Source organism: Artemia franciscana, chromosome 5 (genome assembly GCF_032884065.1).
Source record: "Artemia franciscana chromosome 5, ASM3288406v1, whole genome shotgun sequence".
In the NCBI taxonomy this organism is placed as follows: domain Eukaryota; kingdom Metazoa; phylum Arthropoda; class Branchiopoda; order Anostraca; family Artemiidae; genus Artemia; species Artemia franciscana.
In genome coordinates, this window is record NC_088867.1 from 35,348,552 (window position 1) to 35,369,661 (window position 21,110).

The 21,110-nt window shown below is 35.8% G+C and overlaps 1 protein-coding gene across 1 annotated transcript in view; it reads right to left on the reverse strand.

Moving 5' to 3' along the window:
* LOC136027328 (histone acetyltransferase KAT6A-like) overlaps positions 1 to 21,110 on the reverse strand; it is a 179,556-nt gene that overhangs the window by 86,571 nt on the left and 71,875 nt on the right. Inside the window, exon 3 of the mRNA XM_065704462.1 lies at positions 8,801 to 9,268. Within this exon, the coding sequence (XP_065560534.1) occupies positions 8,801 to 9,268 (468 nt within the window). The remainder of the gene's footprint in view (positions 1 to 8,800; positions 9,269 to 21,110) is intronic.

Sequence of the window (21,110 nt, forward strand, 5' to 3'; positions counted from 1 at the left end):
TTTATCATGGAGGATGAAAATTTCCATTAAGGGGCGCTGGATTTTCCAGCAGTTGAAAAAACAATGACAAATTACATTAAAAAATGCGTTTTTTCAACTGAAAGTAAGGAGCAACATTAAAACAAAACGAACAGGGATTATTACGTATATGAGGGGGTTTGTCCCATCCTCAAAACCTCGCTCTTTACGCTAAAGCATTTTTATTTATTTTAAAAGAGCCATTTCTTCTAATTATTCAAATAGAGCGAGGTATTGACGAGGGAGCGCACCCCTTCATATACGTAATAAAAATATACGAGTATAGAAGTTCGTTACATAAGTTAATTCGTAAGTTACATATATTTATTACTAGTAAAAACCTTCGTAAATAAAATTAAAAGTTCTAGTAACCTTTTTAAGTAACCAAAAATTGGACGGCATCTAGGCCCCCTCTCCGTCCCCTTTTCCTCAAAATAGTCCGGTCAAAACTTTGAGAAAGCCATTTAGCCAAAAAAGCAAAAATTAATATGCAAATTTCGTTTTAAATATTCATGTACGATGAGCTAAAATTAAAACCTGTATGAATTCAAAAACGTTCAGAAATTAAATATAGAAAAACAAGTTTTTAACGGAAAGTAAGGATCGACATTAAAACTTAAAACGAGCAGAAATCATTCCGTACATGAAAGGGTCTGTCCCATCCTCAACACCCCGCTCTTTACGCTAAGGTTTGACTCTGTCACAGTTCTACTTTTTAAAACAATAAAAAACTTTAGCGTAAAGAGCAAGCGTTGAGGAGGGGACAGCACCTTTCATATACGGAATAATTTCTGTTCGTTTTAGGTTTTAATGTCGCTCCTTACTTTCAGCTTAAAAAAACTTGTTTTTTTTTTTAATAGAATGCCTAAATTCCTAAGTAGAAAAGTACACAAGAATGAAAATATATATTGGGGGTAGCGCACAGACAACTGTTTCAGGATTGTTGTGAGTTTAAGGAGGATATCATGAACAAATGAAGAGGAAAAAAAAGTGAAGAATCTAGCCCATCCTAATCCATCCAATTAAACAAACGCACTAAAAGCCCTTCTAGTCATCAATAAGATAGTTAAGGAAAAACAGGCATCACGAATATTTCTACGACATCAATGATCTCCACGGATATATCCTCTAGACAATTCATTCCTAGTAAAATTTATCAAGGACAATTACCTTAACAACTCCACGCGTAAATTTGAGACGGAAAAGAGAAAGCAAGAAATATAAAACGAATTTTATAGAGGAATTCTGTCAAATTCCCCTAATGTATAATTTTCTGCGACAAGTTCACCCCCTGGAAACTTCCCTCCCCATGAAAATTCCCCCTTGAAAAAAAACAGCAGAAAATTCGTCTTACCAACCTAAAATGTCTTACCAACAAATACTATAAGTAAACAATGTACAACTTTTATAACTACAAAATGGAGGGTGGGTCATGATATATCCAACGGCATAGTTATTGGGTCTTTCAACTATGATGAACAGAATGGCTATCTCAAAATTTTAATCGGGCAAATCTAGGGGGAAAAGGGTGGGGGAGGGAGCCTAGTTGTCTCTCGCCTTTTTTCTCTTGAAAATACCCTAGAACTTTTAATTCACGCTCAAATAAGCTCTCTCACAGTATTCTAGAGCCATTGGTCGATACGATCAACCCTGGAAAAAAACAACAACAAATAAACACGCATCTATGGTGTTTTTTCTGACAAAAAATACAAAATTCCACATTTTTGCAGATAGAAGCTTGAAACCTTTACAACAGGGTTCTCTGATACACTGAATCTGATTGTGTGCTTTTCATTAAGATTCTATGACTTTTACGGGGTGCTTCTCCCTCTTTTCGAAAATGAGGCACGTTTTCTCAGGCTCATATACTTTGATAGCTTTGATATGAGACATATATATATTTGAAATCGGCATAAAAAACCGATTCTTTTGATGTACCTATTGGTATAAAAATTCCGTTATATATTTGTCTAATTTTATGCCCGCAGCGAACAAAAATGTATTAGTAGGCCTGGTACTTGTGTATTATCCCGAACACACTCAAGAAGCTAGTTTTTTTTATCTAAGTAAACATTTTTCCTCTCACATGTTACATAATTTTGTTACTAAAGTATTATATTTTCATCATATTATTGGTATATTGCATTATGATTAACCTTATTCACTTCTTGAGCGTGTTCAGTATGATAGCCCCCACCCCAAAAAAATATTCGTTCGACACGTTAGAACGTAACCAAAATGAATATAAATACATTTTTATGCGTTTTTTTAAAGATTTTACCCCCCCCCCCGAAAATAAAATCTTGGATACGACTCATCTCACTACTCATCAGAAATATTCATATTTTAATAATCATTATAATACGTCTTAAGAAATCAAACAGTTCGTGGTAACAAACTGTAGCAAGGAGTGACCCGGCTCAATAGTAACCAAAACTCTAAAAAATTGAAGTTTGATATCAATAGCTACATCAAAAGAATCGCATTTTAATGTTGATTTTAAATATATAACTTTCATCAAGTTTAGTCTTACCCATCAAAAGTTACGAGCCTGAGAAAATTTGCCTTATTTAGGAAAATAGGCGGAAACACCCCCTAAAAGTCGTAGGACCTTAACGAAAATGACACCATCAGATTCAGCGTATCAGAAAACCCTACTGTAGAAGTTTCAAGCTCCTATCTACAAAAATGTGGAATTTTGTATTTTTTGCCAGAAGACAAATCACGGGTGCGTGTTTTATTTGTTTGTTTTTTTTTCCTAGGGGTCATCGTATCGACCAAGTGGTCCTAGAATTTCGCAAGAGGGCTCATTCTAAAGGAAATGAAAAGTTCTAGCGCCCTTCTTAAGTGACCAAAAAAATTGGAGGGCATCTAGGCCCCCTCCAACGCTCATTTTTTCCCAAAGTCAACGGATTAAAATTTTGAGATAGCCATTTTGTTTAGAATAGTCAAAAACATAATAACTACGTCTTTGGGGATGACTTACTCCCCCACAATCCCTGGGGGAGGGGCTGCAAGTTACAAATTTTGACCAGTGTTTACATATAGTAATGGTTATTGGGAAGTGTACAGACGTTTTCAGGGGGATTTTTATTTTGTTTGGGGGTGGGGCTGAGGAGAGGGGGCTATGTTGGAGGATCTTTCCTTCGAGGAATCTGTCATGGGGGAAGAAAAATTCAATGAAAAGGGCGCAGGATTCTCTAGCATTACTATAAGAAAACAATGAAAAATAAACATGAAAACGGTTTTTCAAATGAAAGGAAGAAGTAGCATTGAAACTTAAAACGAACAGAGATTATTCCGCATATGAGGGGTTCTAAAAATACTTTAGCATAAAGAGCGAGGTATTTATGAGGAAATAAATACCTTGCTTTTTATGCTAAAGTATTTTTAGTAATTTCAACTATTTATTCTACGGCCTTTTTGATTCAGGGGTCACTCTTAAAGAATTGGGACAAAACTTACGATTTAGTGTAAAGAGCGAGGTATTAACGAGGGTACAAACCCCTTCGTATACATAATAAAAATATAAGGTAATGAAAGTTTGTTACGTAAGTTAATTCTTAAGTTACGTATATTTTTTACTAATAAAAACGTTCGTTAAAAATTAAAAGTTCTAGTTGCCTTTTTAAGTAACAAAAAAATTGGAGGGCAGCTAGGCCTCCTTCTCCACCCTTATTTCTCAAAATCGTCTGATCAAAACTAAGAGAAAGCCATTTAGCCAAAAAAAAAGAATTAATATACAAATTTCATTTTAATAATTTATGTGCGGAGAGCCAAAACCAAATATGCATTAATTCAAAAACGTTCAGAAATTAAATAAAAAAAAACTGATTTTTTTAGCTGAAAGTAAGGAACGACATTAAAACTTAAAACGAACAGAAATTACTCCGTATATGAAATGGGTGGTCCCCTCCGCAATCCCTCGCTCTTTACGCTAAAGTTTGACTCTTTGCCACAATTCTACTTTTTAAAACAATTAAAAGCTTTAGCGTAAAGAGCGAGGGATTGCGGAGGGGACAACCCATTTCATATACGGAGTAATTTCTGTTCGTTTTAAGTTTTAATGTCGCTCCTTACTTTCAGCTAAAAAAAATTAGTTTTTTTTATTTAATAAGATACTAAACTGCTCCAGATTTGCTGTTAATCTGTATTAAATTTCAGATAAATACGCATAAATTCACACCAGGAACGCACTCTTAAATACTTCCAAGAAAAAGTTTTTAAAGAAAAGTAAGAGCTGCATGAAACCAAAGATGAGCAGAAATAAAAGTTATAGAATACATTAAACTAACAGAAATTACAACAAACCGGGAGGAGGGCTAACGTCCAATTTAAATACATAGAAAATGAAAAACCACCCCAAAACAAGTGATAGAAAAAAATAAGCATAGAAAGAATAGCGGACACAATAAGTCTCAAATGGGACAAACAATAGGACTAGAAAGCAAATCGATATCAAAATGTTTCGCATATATTCGAAAAACTTTCGAAACTATATTCGAACTCAACTATAGTTCTACATTCAAAACTTTTCACATTTTAGTAAAATCGAGACCACAGGCATGTCTTGAAAGTTCCGTCGTCAGAACAAATTACTGATCAAAACATTTTCTCAAGAAGAAGAATAAGGAATAACAAAAAGAAAAAATGATATGTAAGGCTAATTTGCAACAGGATCGGCACTGTCAAGATCGTGAAAGCCCCCTATTTAGAATTGAAAGAAACCAATTCAGGACAAAAGATATTATCAACTGCTAATTATTTTCAGAGCCGCCCAGATAAAATTGTAGATAACAACCTTCTTTACGAAATCAGTCACGTAAATTTATAGTCCCTACGGAACTAATTTTAAATTCTTGACTGGATAATGTTCAAAAATGCTGGGAAACATTTTAATGTCAACAGAAAGATTGTATATATAATTCTTGTTTCATAACTGACAAAAAAATTAGAAAATGATAAACGAAGACTATTTTCAAAAAGAGAAATTAACTTAACGAAAAATTTAGCGAAAACATGATAACATTTGGACAGTCCTGCCAAAGATAGGGCAATTAATTTTAAAAGTTGAATTGGAAAGGGCAAGTCAGGTGTTGCATTTCAAAGGTCTTATGTGATACATTTTTATGGAAGACTTAGAATTGTATCTCTTGCCCTCAAGACTGAAGTGCATGTCAACGTGCACTGTTTGCATATTTGATTCTCAAAATGCATTTTGAAATACTTTTTTTTTTCAATCGAGGTATACACTTCCCTCATTAAAAAAATAGGTATGAAATGGAACCCTTAAAGACAGAATGAATTCTACCATACAATATTTACTTACAAATTTGACATCACTATTTACCCCTAAAACTTCACTCTTTACTCACCCCCCCCCCCAAAGTTCCAAGTTCTTTTAACCCTTCTTTGTGAACTTTCCTCAACCCATTTGGAGACAACCAGTTTTTTGTTGGCTCAAGACGGAAAAGAACAATCTTTGGCAGTCTGAACTCCTTCATCAACAAAATGCGGTGTAGCCATTTCGATCTTTCAAAGCACCCTTTTCAAAAGTCCACTTTTTTCAAAATTTGACATTCTACTCAAAGGAAAATGCCATACTAATACTCTTACCATAGGGGCGTGACTCGTGTATATACATAGTGGTTGGCAGGGGCGTATCGAAAATTTTTTTCGGGGGGGGGGTACACAAAAAAAACTCAAAAAAGAATAAAAAATTTGTTTCTATTCATTTTCTGTTACGTTTTTAAAAGTCAGACAATCATTTCAGGGGGGGGGTCAAACCCCATACCCCCCTGAATACGGCCTTGGTAGTTGGGAATATAAAAACTAGACAAAATAGTGTCCCCCTTGAAAAGAGCTGAACAAACGCCTTCGGCAAAATTTCATGGTTAAGGAAGGTCAAACCCACGGAACCTCCTGGATATGTCCCTGTGTCCACTTTTGCATATATATATATATATATATATATATATATATATATATATATATATATATATATATATATATATATATATATATATATATATATATATATATATATATATATATATATATATATATATATATATACAAAATCGCACTTTCGTAATATATATATATATAATTCTAAAATCGCACTTTCGTAATAAAGGTGTCAACCCTGTCTGTATTTCCAAGAGAAAAGTACATTTGAAAAAAGAATAAAAAAACTTGATATTAGGGTGATCATATGAAAAATAGACGAAAATATTGGATATACGTATATATCGAAAATAGGTATTCAGACTATTACAGTCGAGTCTTTGACAGTAGCGCCGAAAATTATTGTGTAGCACCCAAATTTGGGCAATCATAGCCCTTTGGGAACTGATCGTGGCGGCACCCCTGAATGCATAACACTTTCTTGTAATAAACCCTAGCATGCCATACGTATTCAAAGTAAAACATGGGATAGTTCAGCACAGGGCAAAGGCTGTACACTTACTTACTAGGCTTCGCCAAACATTACGCATAACACGGCTGGTGATCAAGTATAGTTATCATTATATCAATGAACATCAAAGTGTAAAATTAGCTGCTACTTACTGGGCATTCACAGCATCGCATGATTGTAGACAATTACTTCAGGCTATTAAAAAATTAGTTAACATGACTGCCAAATTAATCAAGCTGACTACACTTTCGCAATGGAAATAATTCTAAACATCCGCAAAAAAAAATGTTCAGGGACTTGGGGCCTCTGCCTGTTCCTTTGTTCGTGGCAGTACTGAATAGAAAAGTATAATAAAAATGTTAGAAACGAAAGGTCGTATCCAGGTAGCGGATTAGGGGGTTTGGATGCCTCTCAAAATTTTTGTACGACTCGTAAAAACGTAACAAAATGCATATAAAAAAAGTTTGATTTGAATTTTAAAGTTGTATATTGACCCCCCCCCCCCCCGAACAAAATTCCTGAATGCACTCTTGCAGAAACGTATGAATTATTTAGGAAAATCTTGGAGTCGTGAGAATGGACAGACCATAAAGACCACATAAAATACCATAAAAAAGAAGCGGAAAAATCGAGTTGGCCGGTGTCATTGTTACGCAACGCAACGGTTGAAGATCCAAGCTGCCGACTACAGCTGGCAGAGGGAGGCAATAATGTGACACGATGGAATTGCTTGGTTTAAATATTCATGCAAGCAGGCTGCAGTCACTTAAGAAAACTGAGGAATATCTAGCAGAAAAAAGAGAAAAACGCAGTCTGCACACACGTTATGCCATTGCAAACATAAAATACAGCTAATATTCATGATTAATTCCACTAAGATCTTACCCGCCTACTTCCCATGGTATTAACATAGGCATTCAAAGTTAAAACATTATAGTTGTCACCCCATTTAGGTAATTTATTGGAAACAGGAATTGCTTCTGGCGTAGTTCGATTACGAATCCTAAATGAGGAGAGATGCACTCTATCCATCAAAAACAATTTTATGAGCTTCAATAGCGAAGGATTAGATAAACCTGCATCTGCATTCCGATGAAGACCCAAAATTTTTTGGTGGGGGCAAGAGCAACAAGACTTGAATTTGGGAAATGTTAAAGGTATACAGATACACAGGCATCATTTCTTTGGGAGGGGGATAATAAAAATAATCAATATCTTAAAAAAAGAAAATTTTACGGTTTTCTAAAATACAAAAGCAATTTTACGATTCTGGGGGGCCACTGGCACCCTCACCCCAACATAAGTGCCTGCCCCAGTGCTCATTTTTGTAATTTGTTTTGAGCTTCGGTGATATTAATGTAACATGCTAGTTCTTTTCTGTGTTGTTAAGTCCCCCTCTCCGTAAAACATTCCTGGGAACAGTTTAACATTTAGAAAAGACACGTTACAACGGTTTACTGTAGTAATCCGACCCATGTGCCACCAAGTCTCGTGGCAGACTTGGTATCTTGGGGCGAAACTTGGTGTTGATGTTATGATGTATCCTTGTTGGACAAAGCATCTTTCATGATTTGTCAAGCAACTATCAATAAATGGACAAAAATAGCTTTCATTTACTATACCAATGCACAGCAAAGCTCCACTAGGTCGATTATAAAGTTTGTTAAAAAGGCAAAAAATGGACAGACCATAAAGATCACATAAAATACCATAAAAAAGAAGCGGAAAAATCAAAAAAGAAGCGGAAAAAAGGTAAAAAATGGACAGACCATAAAGATCACATAACATACCATAAAAAAGAAGCGGAAAAAAGTCGTTAAGAACGGCCCAGTAGAGATTGGCAATTCAGATACGGTAAATGTTTTTTTTTTCGAGCGTGTCATGAAATCAATATTGAATTTTCACCACCTGTAGGATTAGGTTAAATAATATTATTCATTTTTTTTACACGGATTCCTAGCTTTAGTTTAACGTTTCTACCTTAGATATTCTCAAAAACCACACTGCCTTTCAATGAAGTAGAATTAACAGTTCAAATATACTGCTTTTTTTTTTTTTTTTTTTTTTTTTTTTTTTTTTTTTTTTAGTAAGTATGTGTGTGCTATCTGCAAACAGATTGAATATAATTCTCGACCTCCAAGTTAAATGTGCAAAGCGAAAGATAAGCAGTTTTCTCGGTCTCCTGAACAGTGTAGTAAAAATGATACATCGATAACAGATGAAGTAGCCTAAGTGCATATATTCTGCCACACTAATGACTGGAGAATATATTTTGGCAGTGGTATTTGGTTAGTGGTATTTTGGCAGTGGGTATTTCTACATAGCAACTCCGCCATCGCAGCAAAGAAAAAGACTGAGAATTACCTTGTGTTTGTTTTTCAGGGTCAGACTGTACCGTATCTTCTAGGTTTGCTTCCTTTGGTTGTTCAGGACTGGCTTTCTGAATTTTCATTTCTGTGGAATGAGCTGGTGAAGTTGCGGGGGATTCTCTCATTTCCACTCTTTTCCTCTTCTTTAGCGGAATGTTCTTTTTCTCCTGATCGATCTTCTTTTTTGTTATCTTCAATGGTTTATCATCACAATGGAATTCGTAGACATCTATATCAGGCTTTGACTCTTCTATTTTCTTTAAACTTTTTTTGGTAGCATCTTCCATTTTTTTAAAGATTTTTTTGGAATCATTCTGCTCTTCCTTCTTTTCTTCGACTTCCTCATCTTTTCTTGAAGGAGACTTTAGAGGGTCGTCGTCTCTTTTCCGTCTATCTAAGTCCGTGGAAGCAGCCATCATAGCTGTGGCATTAAGACTAGCCATACGCTTTGGAACTATAAAATCTAGAATAAAAACAAGTCAAATTAGAGTGAGATTACCTCTAGTGCATATACTAAACATGGAGTTACAATATATTTTGGAGAGAAGTGGGGGCACACGCCATTGCAAATAAATGAACACCAAATAGACCTATACATAAGGAAGAGCGAGAGTTGCCTTTGCACCAAGAATAAAGCCAGGCTAGATTGCAATAGCGCTACCCGTACTAATGTATTAAATCGCCAACACTCAAGAAGCAATTTAGTTTAATCCTAATTAAAAATACCTAAACACGACGAACATATAATAGTTTAGAAGCAAATTTGGTCTATGTATTTGCAAGTAAGAGGGGGGGGGGGGTTAATCTAACCTAAGAGACCCAATCCCTAATGTGCAATTATATAATCCAAACTATATAATTCCAATGTATTATGGCATCCACACTTGTTTTCCACTGAGCCTAATCTAATTGTTTCTTATTATAGATAGATAAAACCAGTCTTTTCTAGCGTTTTACACAGCTTAAACTGAAGTGTTGGCGGTATAATACATAAATACTACATTACGTTATTAATTTTGTCAATATAGTATTGACTACAGAGCATTTGATATTTCATCACAAATTGCCTGTATACTGGTGTGTAAGGATGTCAAACACGTAACCTGGATGTGAGGGTTCTGGATCTCCCAGAAATGCTATAATCTCTTGTAGTGTTGAAACAATACGTCTTTTATCTGCCATTTGGAGGAATGTTACATCCTAAGCAGCACCAAGCCGCCTAAGGTCAACACAGCTACGCACACAACTCCTCCATCCCAATGCTATTCAAAGCCTCACACTTTTCACTCTCCCGGGAAGTTCTTATTCCCCTTAAATCTTTCTTTATGACATTTTCCCAACCCAACATGCTTTCCGTTTAGCCTTAGTAACCGTCAAAGGTGTAGACTAGGAAACTTTAGAAGTGCATAGTCCCTTGGTGCAATCAAATTAACTTGGCACAAGTCCAGCTAATGATAAGAGCAAAAGAAGAAAACAATATCGGAAATTGTGGCTGCATATCTTAAATAGGCATAAACAAAAGCAGGACTCGATGTGACCACTTCAAAAGATATTCCAAACCAATCCGATTTTTTGGTTTCTAAAGGCTTTGCAGTTGAATTCGTTGACTGACTCTTCTATTAAACCACTCTAAGGATAAAATAAGACGAAAAAAACATTTTTGCTAAAAGACGCCCAAAAATGTTTTAGATGTTGATTCAAATCAAGTGCAAGTAAGAAAATTCATGACATTCAAGCTACTAAACAGACAATCCAGGAATACTCAGCTGAGCATTACACTAAAGCCCCAACCAGTAACGGATCCACTTACAGTCTTTATCCCCTGTTTGCTTAGTAGCAAACGAACGGATCACATATAAACTCAACAAAGATAAAATATAAACTCAAACTAGTCAAAGAGACACCTATGGGATAGGTGTAAAAAAGTAAACCATGGAGTATACTGATTTGGGGGAATTAGAGAAAAAATAGTACCCCCCCCCCACAAAAATTAAGTCCCCTTACCCCTTCACAAAAAAACTTCGTCTTAAAGTTTCTGATCGATCTTCAAGATGTGACAAAAAACAGGACATGCTTACCAAGCAGAGCAGGGGCGTACCTAGGAATTTGATTTGGAGAAGGACAAGACCCATGTGTTACAAGATGATTGAAATTGATTGATAATCCTCTAAAATGGGATAGGGTATAACCTAACTCTTACATAGAACCAGCTCTTGTTTGCAACCAATGATTTAATCTTTCAAACAGCTCAAAATGTTTTTTCACATGTAGCAATTAGCTCAGAACTTCAGCTTTGGTCGGAAGGGTACGGGCTGGACAAAACACTACCATTAGTGACTAAAGCAGACTTGGTGGTCTCAAAAGTAATTTGTCGAACATTTTTTGTTGGAAGTTTCGACACTATTTGGAAGAGTTTTACTAAATGACGCCTTTAAACAATATACAAGAGAGTAGCTATATATAAAGTATTGAAACAGAATATTGATATAAACTATAAACCCATACCATTTGTCAAAAAGTTATTGAAGATACCAGCATTCTAAATAAATACAAAGGATTATTAATACCCACGGAGTAATACCAAATCTAAAAATTCAATCTAAAAAATTAATTTAAAAAAAACTTTGTCCAAAAACGAAGTTTTTCAAAATGAACTAAGAGCTACATTAACCCAAAGAAAAGCAGAATTCAAACAACAATTAAAATGTATCACGAGCTAAAATCATTATCAATTAATAAATAAGATAAAAAATGAACAGAAATTACAACGAATGATCAATTCTAACTTAAAACGAACTGAAATTACCACAAATATGAGAAGGGTTAACGCCCTCTAAGCATTTCAAAGACCGGAGCATCATTTGTGCTTCGCTGAAAACCTGTCTTTGGGTAGTGTGTTTTTATTTGCCCAAACATAAACAAAAAAAGAAAAAAAATCATCATAATGACCAATATTACAGAAAAGGTCAATGAATGTATTTCGGAAGTTTAATATATAACCATTTCTGAAAGTCTAAAAAAGAGAAAACGTTCAAGATATATGTTGTTTTCAGTAGACCAATCTAATCAATAGACTGAAAACACACTTGGAAAGGAGGGATATTTCCTAGCAGGCGCTGACTTCCCGCCTCCTGGTGACATTTACAATCCACGTGTTCTGCACAATCCCGCCACGCTTGGCACAACCCCCAGGACGCTTGGAGCCCTCCCCCAAGTGCTTGGTGCAGTTACGCCAGGCTTGGCACGTGGCAAATGATGTACATCTTCGAGTATTTCAACGCGAAAGGATATACAAAAAGTCATAGTCTAGAGTCAGGTGACATTCTTCTGTTTCGTTTGTGTTTCTCTGTTAATGTCATGAATACCCTGTGTTTTCAGATATTAATTCAGTTTACTGATTTGCTCATATTGAATTATAAAATCTATAATAAATACCATGAAAAGCTTCCTAGCAGCTATATTGGTCTACGGGTAAAAGCGCCAGCTTATTATTTACGCATCTTATGCTCGATTCCCATCGAGTTTGCAGTGGTTTTCTTATATTCACAAGTACGACAACTTATGCAAGCCTGTACCGAGCAATTGTTTTAGGAGGTTGGGGGAATAAGAAATTCGTAAAGCAAAATAAGAGTGAAAATACAGGCAACGTAGAAAGAAAAAAAAAACATTTTATGTCTAACCAACTATAAATTTTCTCGATTTTTCTAACGTTTGGGAACACAGGCTTGAACCATCTCTGGTGTCCGGGTACATTAATTTCTAATGAGGTTGGCTGATCAATAACAATTGTTTATTTTAGAATATTAAGTTGCATGCAAATTGAAAAATAATTTAATATACTGGACGCAGCCTCTATAGCTAGCAGAGAACGGAAAATATACATAATTTGGTAGAAACAAGCAGGAAAAAAAGTAAATTATTCGGAAAATCAAACAACATGACTTAAAATCGACTGACTGTAAAAGGGGAAACTTAGTAACATTTTTTTTTTTTACCTTAATAGGAAAAAGGATATTTCATAGGAAAATGGGGAAACACCACGAAAGGAGTTTTTCTCTCGCTGATGCGTGTCAAAACTCTGCGGCACATATGGTACTCCGAACATGTACATAGAGGGGCAGAGTGGACAACCCCTCTGACAAAAACGTTCCTTGAGCATCACTTTAGTTCCCTTCGCCACCGTCTAAATGCCGCAGCTATCAACCCCTTAAAACTTTTCAAAGTACAAATTCCACAAAGAGTGTTTTATTTGCGAAAAATTAAGACAAATTCCTTAAAATGGTACCAAAATATTCTGTTTCTACTTAAACCAATTTTATAATCTAGTATCTGACACCCAATCAATACCGTTATTTTTGAAAAATACATCAAATACACATGCTACAACTATGTAACTTCGCCCCAACGAAAAAAACTATTATTTCTTTTTAATCTATTTTATGCTAGAAATAATCTAGTTCCGGAAACGGGCTTTCCTTGGCCTTAATGGCATATCAGAAACCGATAATAAACGCTTAATACAAATAATTAACCCCGCGATGAAGAACGTGCCTTAAAATTCGTCCTTACAAGTGACATTCCGCGATAGATATAAAAAACAAATTTTTCTTGGTCTCAAGTGCATATAATATACCAACAGTAAGCATACAAACTGGTCAAAGTTAAAAACATATCAGTGCAAAAGAGGACTTAGGGCTATGTCTAAAAGCCGATTACAATTTCAAACCTCTCTCTTCGCCCACACTTTTATTCTGGATTCTTTTAATCACAGGGCACATTCACGCAGAAATTCTGATCCAAAAAAAATTAATTATGCATCTCGTGCGAATTTTAAAGAAGTTTTCCCTATTCTTTCATCAGCTGATCAATTTCTTCCCGTGGAACAACTTCCTAAAAAGCACAGGAGCAAGGACTAAGCTTAATCTATTTAGCATTGAGAGAATTTTCTAACTTTGGCAGACATAAATGATTCTTTTTTAGTATGATTGAGGATATTGAAATAAAAACATTTTGACTTTGTAACTTTCTACACCTTCCTATTATAGCAGAAAGAGGGGCATGTCGCAGCTCGTTCGACCTATAATCGCGCAATAAATTTAAATATGTTGTAAAAACTACCACTACTACTATTATTAACAACTCACCGCAGCACCGGACCGACTAAGGCCAACACAGCTACGCACACTCCTCCTTTATACCAATCTATTCAAAGCTTTACACCCTTCCAAGAAGTTCTCATTTCCTTTAAATATTTCTTTATGACATCCTCCCACCTAGACGAGGACGAACACAACCCTACTTAACTCCTGATTTAATACAAAACCTGCTGCTAACCTCATTTCCTACCTTAACCGCAGCAGTATTATTCTCGTATACCTCTCGTATATTATTATTTCTCGTATAATTATTCTCGTATATAATACGAGTGCCTTTTACCAATATATTTTTAAGATCAAACAGTTCCTGATAACGAAATGTAGGTAAGGAGCGACCCGGCTCAATAATAACCTAAACTTTATAGAAGGGAATTTTGATATCAATAGATATATCAAACGAGTCTGATTTTTATGCGGATTTCTAACATACAAGTTTCATTCAGTTAAGTCTTATCCATCAAAGGTTACGAGGCTGAAAATAATTGCCTCATCTTCGAAAAAAGAAAGAAATATCCCCTAAAAGCCTTAGAATCTTAACGAAAATCACACCATCAGATTCAGCACATCAGACAACCCAGTTGTAGAGGTTTCAAGCTTCTATCTGTAAAAATGTAAATTTTGTATTTTTTGCCAGAAAAAAGATCAAGGATGCATGTTCATTTGTTTATCTGTTGTTTTTTCCCCAGGGGTGATCGTATCATCCCAGTGGTCCTAGAATATCACGAGAGGGCTCGTTAAAACCGAAATTAAAAATTTTAGTGCCCTTTTTAAATGACCAAAATGATTGGAGGGCAACTAGGCCCTCTTCACCATCCCTTTTGCCCCAAAAACGTCCGATTAAAATTTTGAGATAGCCATTTTGTTCATCATAGCTGAAGGGCCCAACAACTATGCCTTTAAATACAACATGAGCCTCCCCCCCCCGACAGCCCCTGGGGAAAGATCTTTTTTATTGGGAAGCATGTATACCTTTTAGGGTGGGAAGACGAATTTTGTGCTGGGGGGTTTTACGAGGGGGAACTTTCCAAGGGGAGGGAAGTTTCCAGGGGGTGAACTTGTTAAAGGAAATTATAGCCTACACTGAGGGAATTTGCCAGAATTATTTTTATATTTCTTTCTTTCTCTTTTCCGTCTTAATTTTACGTGTGGAGTTATTAAGGGTAATTGCCTGGGTATATTTTCACCGGGATTAAATTGTTTAGAGGATATATCCATGGGGAGGGTATTTCTCTGTGGAGGTGGGGAGAGATTTCTTGGGATTATTTGAAAAACGATCAGAAAATCAATATAGAAAAAAACAAGTTTTTTTCAAATGAAAGTAAGAAGCTATATTAAAACTTAAACGAACAGAAATTATTGCGTACATGAAGGGGGTTGCCTCCTCCACAACACCTCGTTCTTTACGCTAAAGTTTGAATTTTGTCCCAATTATTTAGAAACTTCTAAAACACTATGTTCGTTTAAATAGAACAATAAGAAGCTTTTTTCAAAACTACTAAAACATTTTTGCACAAAGAACAAACTGTTGAGGAGGAAGCAGCCCCCCTTCATATACATAATAATTTCAGTTCGTTTTAAGTTTTGATATTGCTTTTTACTTCCAGTGATAAAAAAAACTTGTTTTTTTTTTTATTTAACATAAAAAATAATTTGTCAAGACGCGAAATTTTGCGTGTGATAAAGTGAAAAAAAGATCGTGATGCTAAAATTGTTGTTTAACTTGAAGTACAAAGGATATCGAAGTAAAACTATTTTTTGTCCCTTTGACTCAGCTTATTTATTATTGCGCACATTTGCCTGCCAAATTTTTAGCAAAAGATAGGCACATTGCGCCTTGGTTGAACTGGAATCGTGCAAGGAAATCTGTGCGATTGGAGGGCAATTATGTGGGATTGATAAAATATAAATTGTTGAGATGGCTAGGCCACGTTCTGCGGATGAACGATGACAGATTGCTGAAGATTGTCCTTTTTGGTCAACCATCTGGGGTTAACGGAAAGAAGGTCGTTTTCGTCTGGGGTGCGAGGATGTCATAAATAACGATATAAAGGAAATGGGAACTTCCTGGGAGGGTGTAAAAAGGGAGGCCTTGAATAGAATGGGTTGGAGGAAGAGCGTACGTAGCTATGTTGGCCTCAGGCGTCTTGGTGCTGCGGTGAGTTATTATTATTATTAGTAGTAGTAAAAATTTGTGCAAAAATAGGATGGATCCTGGCTTGGTGCAGACTGCACAATCAGTCGAACCTGCAGAGTAACTCGCTACGGAAGACGCTCAGTCCTTGTTTAGAGCTAAATGAGCTAAGTCCTGATTCGATCCAAAAACAATGTGTGGAGGAAGAAACCTGGACAAAAAAAAATTAGAACGATGATATTCAGAGATGTAAGGCCTGTCTCCGACCATTGTATGAAAGGCTTCGTACTTTATTTAAAACATGCGAGACGATGTACGAAGCAGGACTGTGAACCTCATAGTCCTCAACCCAACTACAACTTCGAAGAAAACTCACAGTAATAAGAACAATCAAAAAGTATACAATTTATATGCCTCTGGGCTAACACAATAAGTGCAGTCCCAGTGTATAGGCCCTAAATAATGAATATAGTCAATCTGAGTCAATGCGGCGGCGTTAGCTAGGTAAAGAGCGATGTGTCTCAAATACATAACTTTTTTTTCGGGAACTTAGTATGAAAGAGATCATGCCATGAACTTTCCATTGAACTTATTCAGTCAGAATTTAAGCTCTATTGCCCTTATTAAGGCCCGAAAGTAATGCAAGGACGAACAGACCATTCCCATGCCTTCTTTATTCCCCAGGTTCCTTCTACCCCCCCCCAAGGCAGAAAATCAGAAAGTTAAGATAACTACATTCAGAATGATTGAGAGGCCCAAAAATATGCGATCGGCACGATCATTACAGGAACAAAAGTGGGCTATTAGCCATTCCAAATCCTACCGCCACGAACCCAATCACCAAATTTTGGTATAAAAGTGGGGATGTTGCATCCTCTTTGAATGAGGGTCATTCAATGATTTTCAATCTACATGATTGTAGGTGTAAAAACGAACCCGTCTCCTCTAACACCAACCCCAAATTCTGATGCATCGTAGCTCTAAGACACAACTTTTCCCCGAACTTACTATACAGAAAGAATGATCGTAGAAACTGGGAGATGGTTTATTCGATCACAAATTAAGTTTTAGTACCATTCTTAAGGCCCAAAACTGATGGAAGGTTAAAGAGAAAGCTGTAAATTTTACATCTTGTTGAAGGGTCTTGGAATGATTTTCAGTCTTTTTTTTTTCACGGACTATCCTCTAGAACAGACGTCAGAGAAAGTTGAGGAAGGGGGAAGGCTCACTCAATAAAAAAATACGAATTCTAGTGAACTTATTGATATCCCACCCAATCGGCAAGCAACCCGACACACTGTACTTCACCCTGGTACTTCGCCTATCTTGTCGCCCCCGATTCAGTTATTTTTGTCCTTGACTGTTTTGGTTAAATTGGCGAAGAAATCTTGTTGTGACACGGTTGTGTGACAGGCTTGCTACTTGTACTTGTAAAACAGAACCAGTAACTGATACGTCGATTCGACCCCCTATGCACCAGCAATGGCTCTGATCGATCTTTTTTTTATGTGGGACTGGGCGACTGAGTGACCGCATATAAAGTGTTAAATCGTGGAACCCCAGTGTTAATCGTGGAACCCCAATGGTACTGAATCAGAAATTTTATAGAGCTACTTTGCTCAGAATGATCGGAAGGTGTAAAAATGGGCTTTCTCTCAGGAAATACAATCCGCACAAGCCCGAAGGCAAGGGCTCCAAAATGTTGCAATAGACCAAACTAGCCCATTCTTCAAAGGCACATTAAAAAACAAAAAAAAAGCGTTGCACCTTTTAAGAACCAAAGAATTTAAATCTGTATAAAAGGAGGCACAAATTAGACCTATGAGTCTTACCCCCCCCCCTCGCCATCGCCACCAAGCTTTTAGTAAAACGCTAGGTATGTTGCATCTTGTTTAAGCTAGCATCATACAAGAATTTCAAGTTTAGTGGAAAACGGCATTGGTCTAGGCCGCCGATTGACTCGGTGCAAAAATAAGCTAAACTAGCACCAATATTTAGACATTAATGGCTCGTTCAAAAAGGTATAACTTAATTTAATTAAGCATATTTCTTTTCGTTTTAATTTTTAACATCACTCTTTACTTCCATTTGAAAAGGAATTGTTTTTATATAAGTTGCACAGCCAAATTTTCAACAATATACATGCCGACCCGGTAGTAAATTCAAGGTTGTTTGCGTGTCACACGTCAACGATATGTAATTTTTAGCCTCAAATTTATAAACAGATACTATTTTCGGGGACCACTGATGAAAAACCGGACATTAATGTCATAGTTCAATTTCATGCTCTGATTCAACTACAAAATAATATGCTATATTTACAACTTCACAAGAACTACTCTTTTATATCATGACGATAAACTGGTAACGTTTAGAGCATTTTTGGACCAGAATAAAGAGAAATTGGTACATCTGTTACGAATAAGCCTTATAATAAGTCAAACAGAAAAGGGTTAACCTACCGCCCTAAGCCGAAAAACACATCTTCATCAGTTACGTAAAAAGGATTTCGTTTCGAGAGGATGAGGGGCGACAACTACGAAAACAGTAGTAAAATATGAAGAATTATAAAGAAAACACGATAAACTATAGAAAAGGTGCAACATAAGGGGGCGTTTCACCCTTCTTTTCGAAAATAAGGCAAATTTCTCAGGCTCGTAACTTTTGACGGGTAGGACTAAACTTGATAAAAACTTGTGGATTTAAGATCATTGGTATCAAAAATTATTAAGATCTATTGGTATCAAACTTCCACTTTTTAGAGTTATGATTACTATTGAGCCGTTTCGCTTAAAGCCTATACATTTTTTTAAACATCTGAAACTAAAACACTCCAATATAAATTCATGAGCAAAAACTGCTAATCTCAGCCTTCTGGGGATTACCCGTTAGCACAAGGAAATATTACTTTTTCATTGCCAAGAAATTTCATGTGAGTTAAGAAAGACATGAGATTTAAGGTTGAAAAGTTGGGTTATTTTATGCTAATATATTAAATAATATAGTTAAACGACTTGTTTATTGAAGCGGGTTGCAACACATCGCTTACTTTCAAAGAAGTATCTCGGAAACCTCACGTGGTATCCAAATACCTAGTGATTATTCAGTATTTTCAAAATAAGCAGTTTTTGGTTAAAAAATAAAACATCTCAAAACACAAATATTATTTTGAAGCCGAACTGAGATACGCTCAGCGTGGCAGCATAAGCTTTAACTGAACATTAGCTGCAATACCGAATGGATTTTAAAAACATTAAATCTCAGTTTTCCTGGGTTTTCTCTTGGAGAGGTCAAAGAAAAAAATCCCCAGGGAAGGTTTCCCCTTGCCTAATTAACACCGTGTGTCACTTTATATATCGATCAGAAGCAGAAGAAAAGGGGGATCTCCAATGGCTAACTTTACCATTGTACCGTGATTCGGCGACAGATCAATGATATAGAATTGGTGAGAGGCTATAATTTAATTAAAAATAAATTTACAAATTTAAACTTCTAAATACGTATTCGTGTAATTGCTATAGCCTCTTGTATCCACGCAAGGCATAGGTTTCACCGCTGTTTTGATTACGAGAGTATTCGAACTATATACCGATTTTATCGGCTAACCTCAAATATTATGATGTCAACTTAAGACATAATAGATAAGAGAATTCTCAGTTGCTTATCGCAATCCTGTGCTTAAGCTTTATCAATAAGCTTAGCAAAATCTATTCTCGGTAATCAAAAGGTAAGTCAACAGTATCAATGGAATTCTCAATTAAAAAAAAAAAAAAAAAAAAAAAAAAAAAAAAAAAAAAAAAAAAAAAAAAAAAAAAAAAAAAAAAATCATGTTTCCCATCCTAAGGTTTTGTTTTCTGCGATCTAGGGGCAGCCTACTGCTGAAGTGTCAAGGATTTTACTTTAGACATCAGTCTTGTATGTTGAGCGTGGAAAAAACCGACAAACATGCGTGGATTGGGTGTATTTGTTGCATGGTAGAAGACTCTCAGTAAAAACACAAGTAACTACTAACGTTGCGAGCTGGAAGGGGTTGGGTGATTTTTTTTTTATGTTTTAAGGTTTATTTATTCATTTATACTTGTATATGTTGTATATTTGCAATGAGTGTTCACTTAGTTTCTGTTCGTTTTGGGCTTCATTTATGCTACATTAGTAAAATGTTTTTGTTCGTTTTAAGCTTGACTTGTATATTCAATTTAAGCTGTACTCGTTTTAAGATTTATTTATGCATTTATATTAATACAACAAAATAATAAAAACAAAAGCAATACGAAACCAGAAGAATGGAACAACAAGAATAGAAATAACATTTTTTAAAAGGAAAACCAAAAACAATTTACCCCCCCCCCCACACACACACAAAAAGCAAAAAAATGTATTTGAGCAACCCCAACCAAATCCGGGTAACAAGAGTCCAGCCTAATATAGGTTAGATTTTAATTACTTTTAGTTTTAATGACGATCAATTCTGACTTTCACCTTCTCTTCTTCGCTTGATTAGTCGCAATCCCTTTTTTCTTATTGTTAGACGTTTCTGTTCTTTTCTGATTTTTACCAGGATTGAACATGCCTCATTTGAAACGAATTTTTTATTTAAAAAAAAAAACAGCGGTCTTTTTTTATCTTTACATTTCTATTTTCGGTGGTCAGCGTTAACCCCCTGCAGAAAATAACCCCCACAGAAAAAAGCCATCCACCAAAACCCCCCGGAAAATTCCACCCCAACGCAAAGGACTAGAACTCCCAATTACTGATCCAATGAGCACACTCCGTAGTTTCTGCGACCTTGAGTTGGAGGTGTGGATGAGGAGGGGACAGTCTTCCTCCCATATAGAATAAATTCTGCTCATTTTAGGGTTTACTGGTATTCTTTACTTTCATAATAACAGCGTAGACTAGAAATATTCCCAGGAATCATAAGGGAATAGATATCAATTTCGCTTTTTTGATGCGTTTTTTTAAAGTTCCTTTTGTACCCCCCCCCATAAAAAAAAACTTACTGGAAAACACCCTTTTTC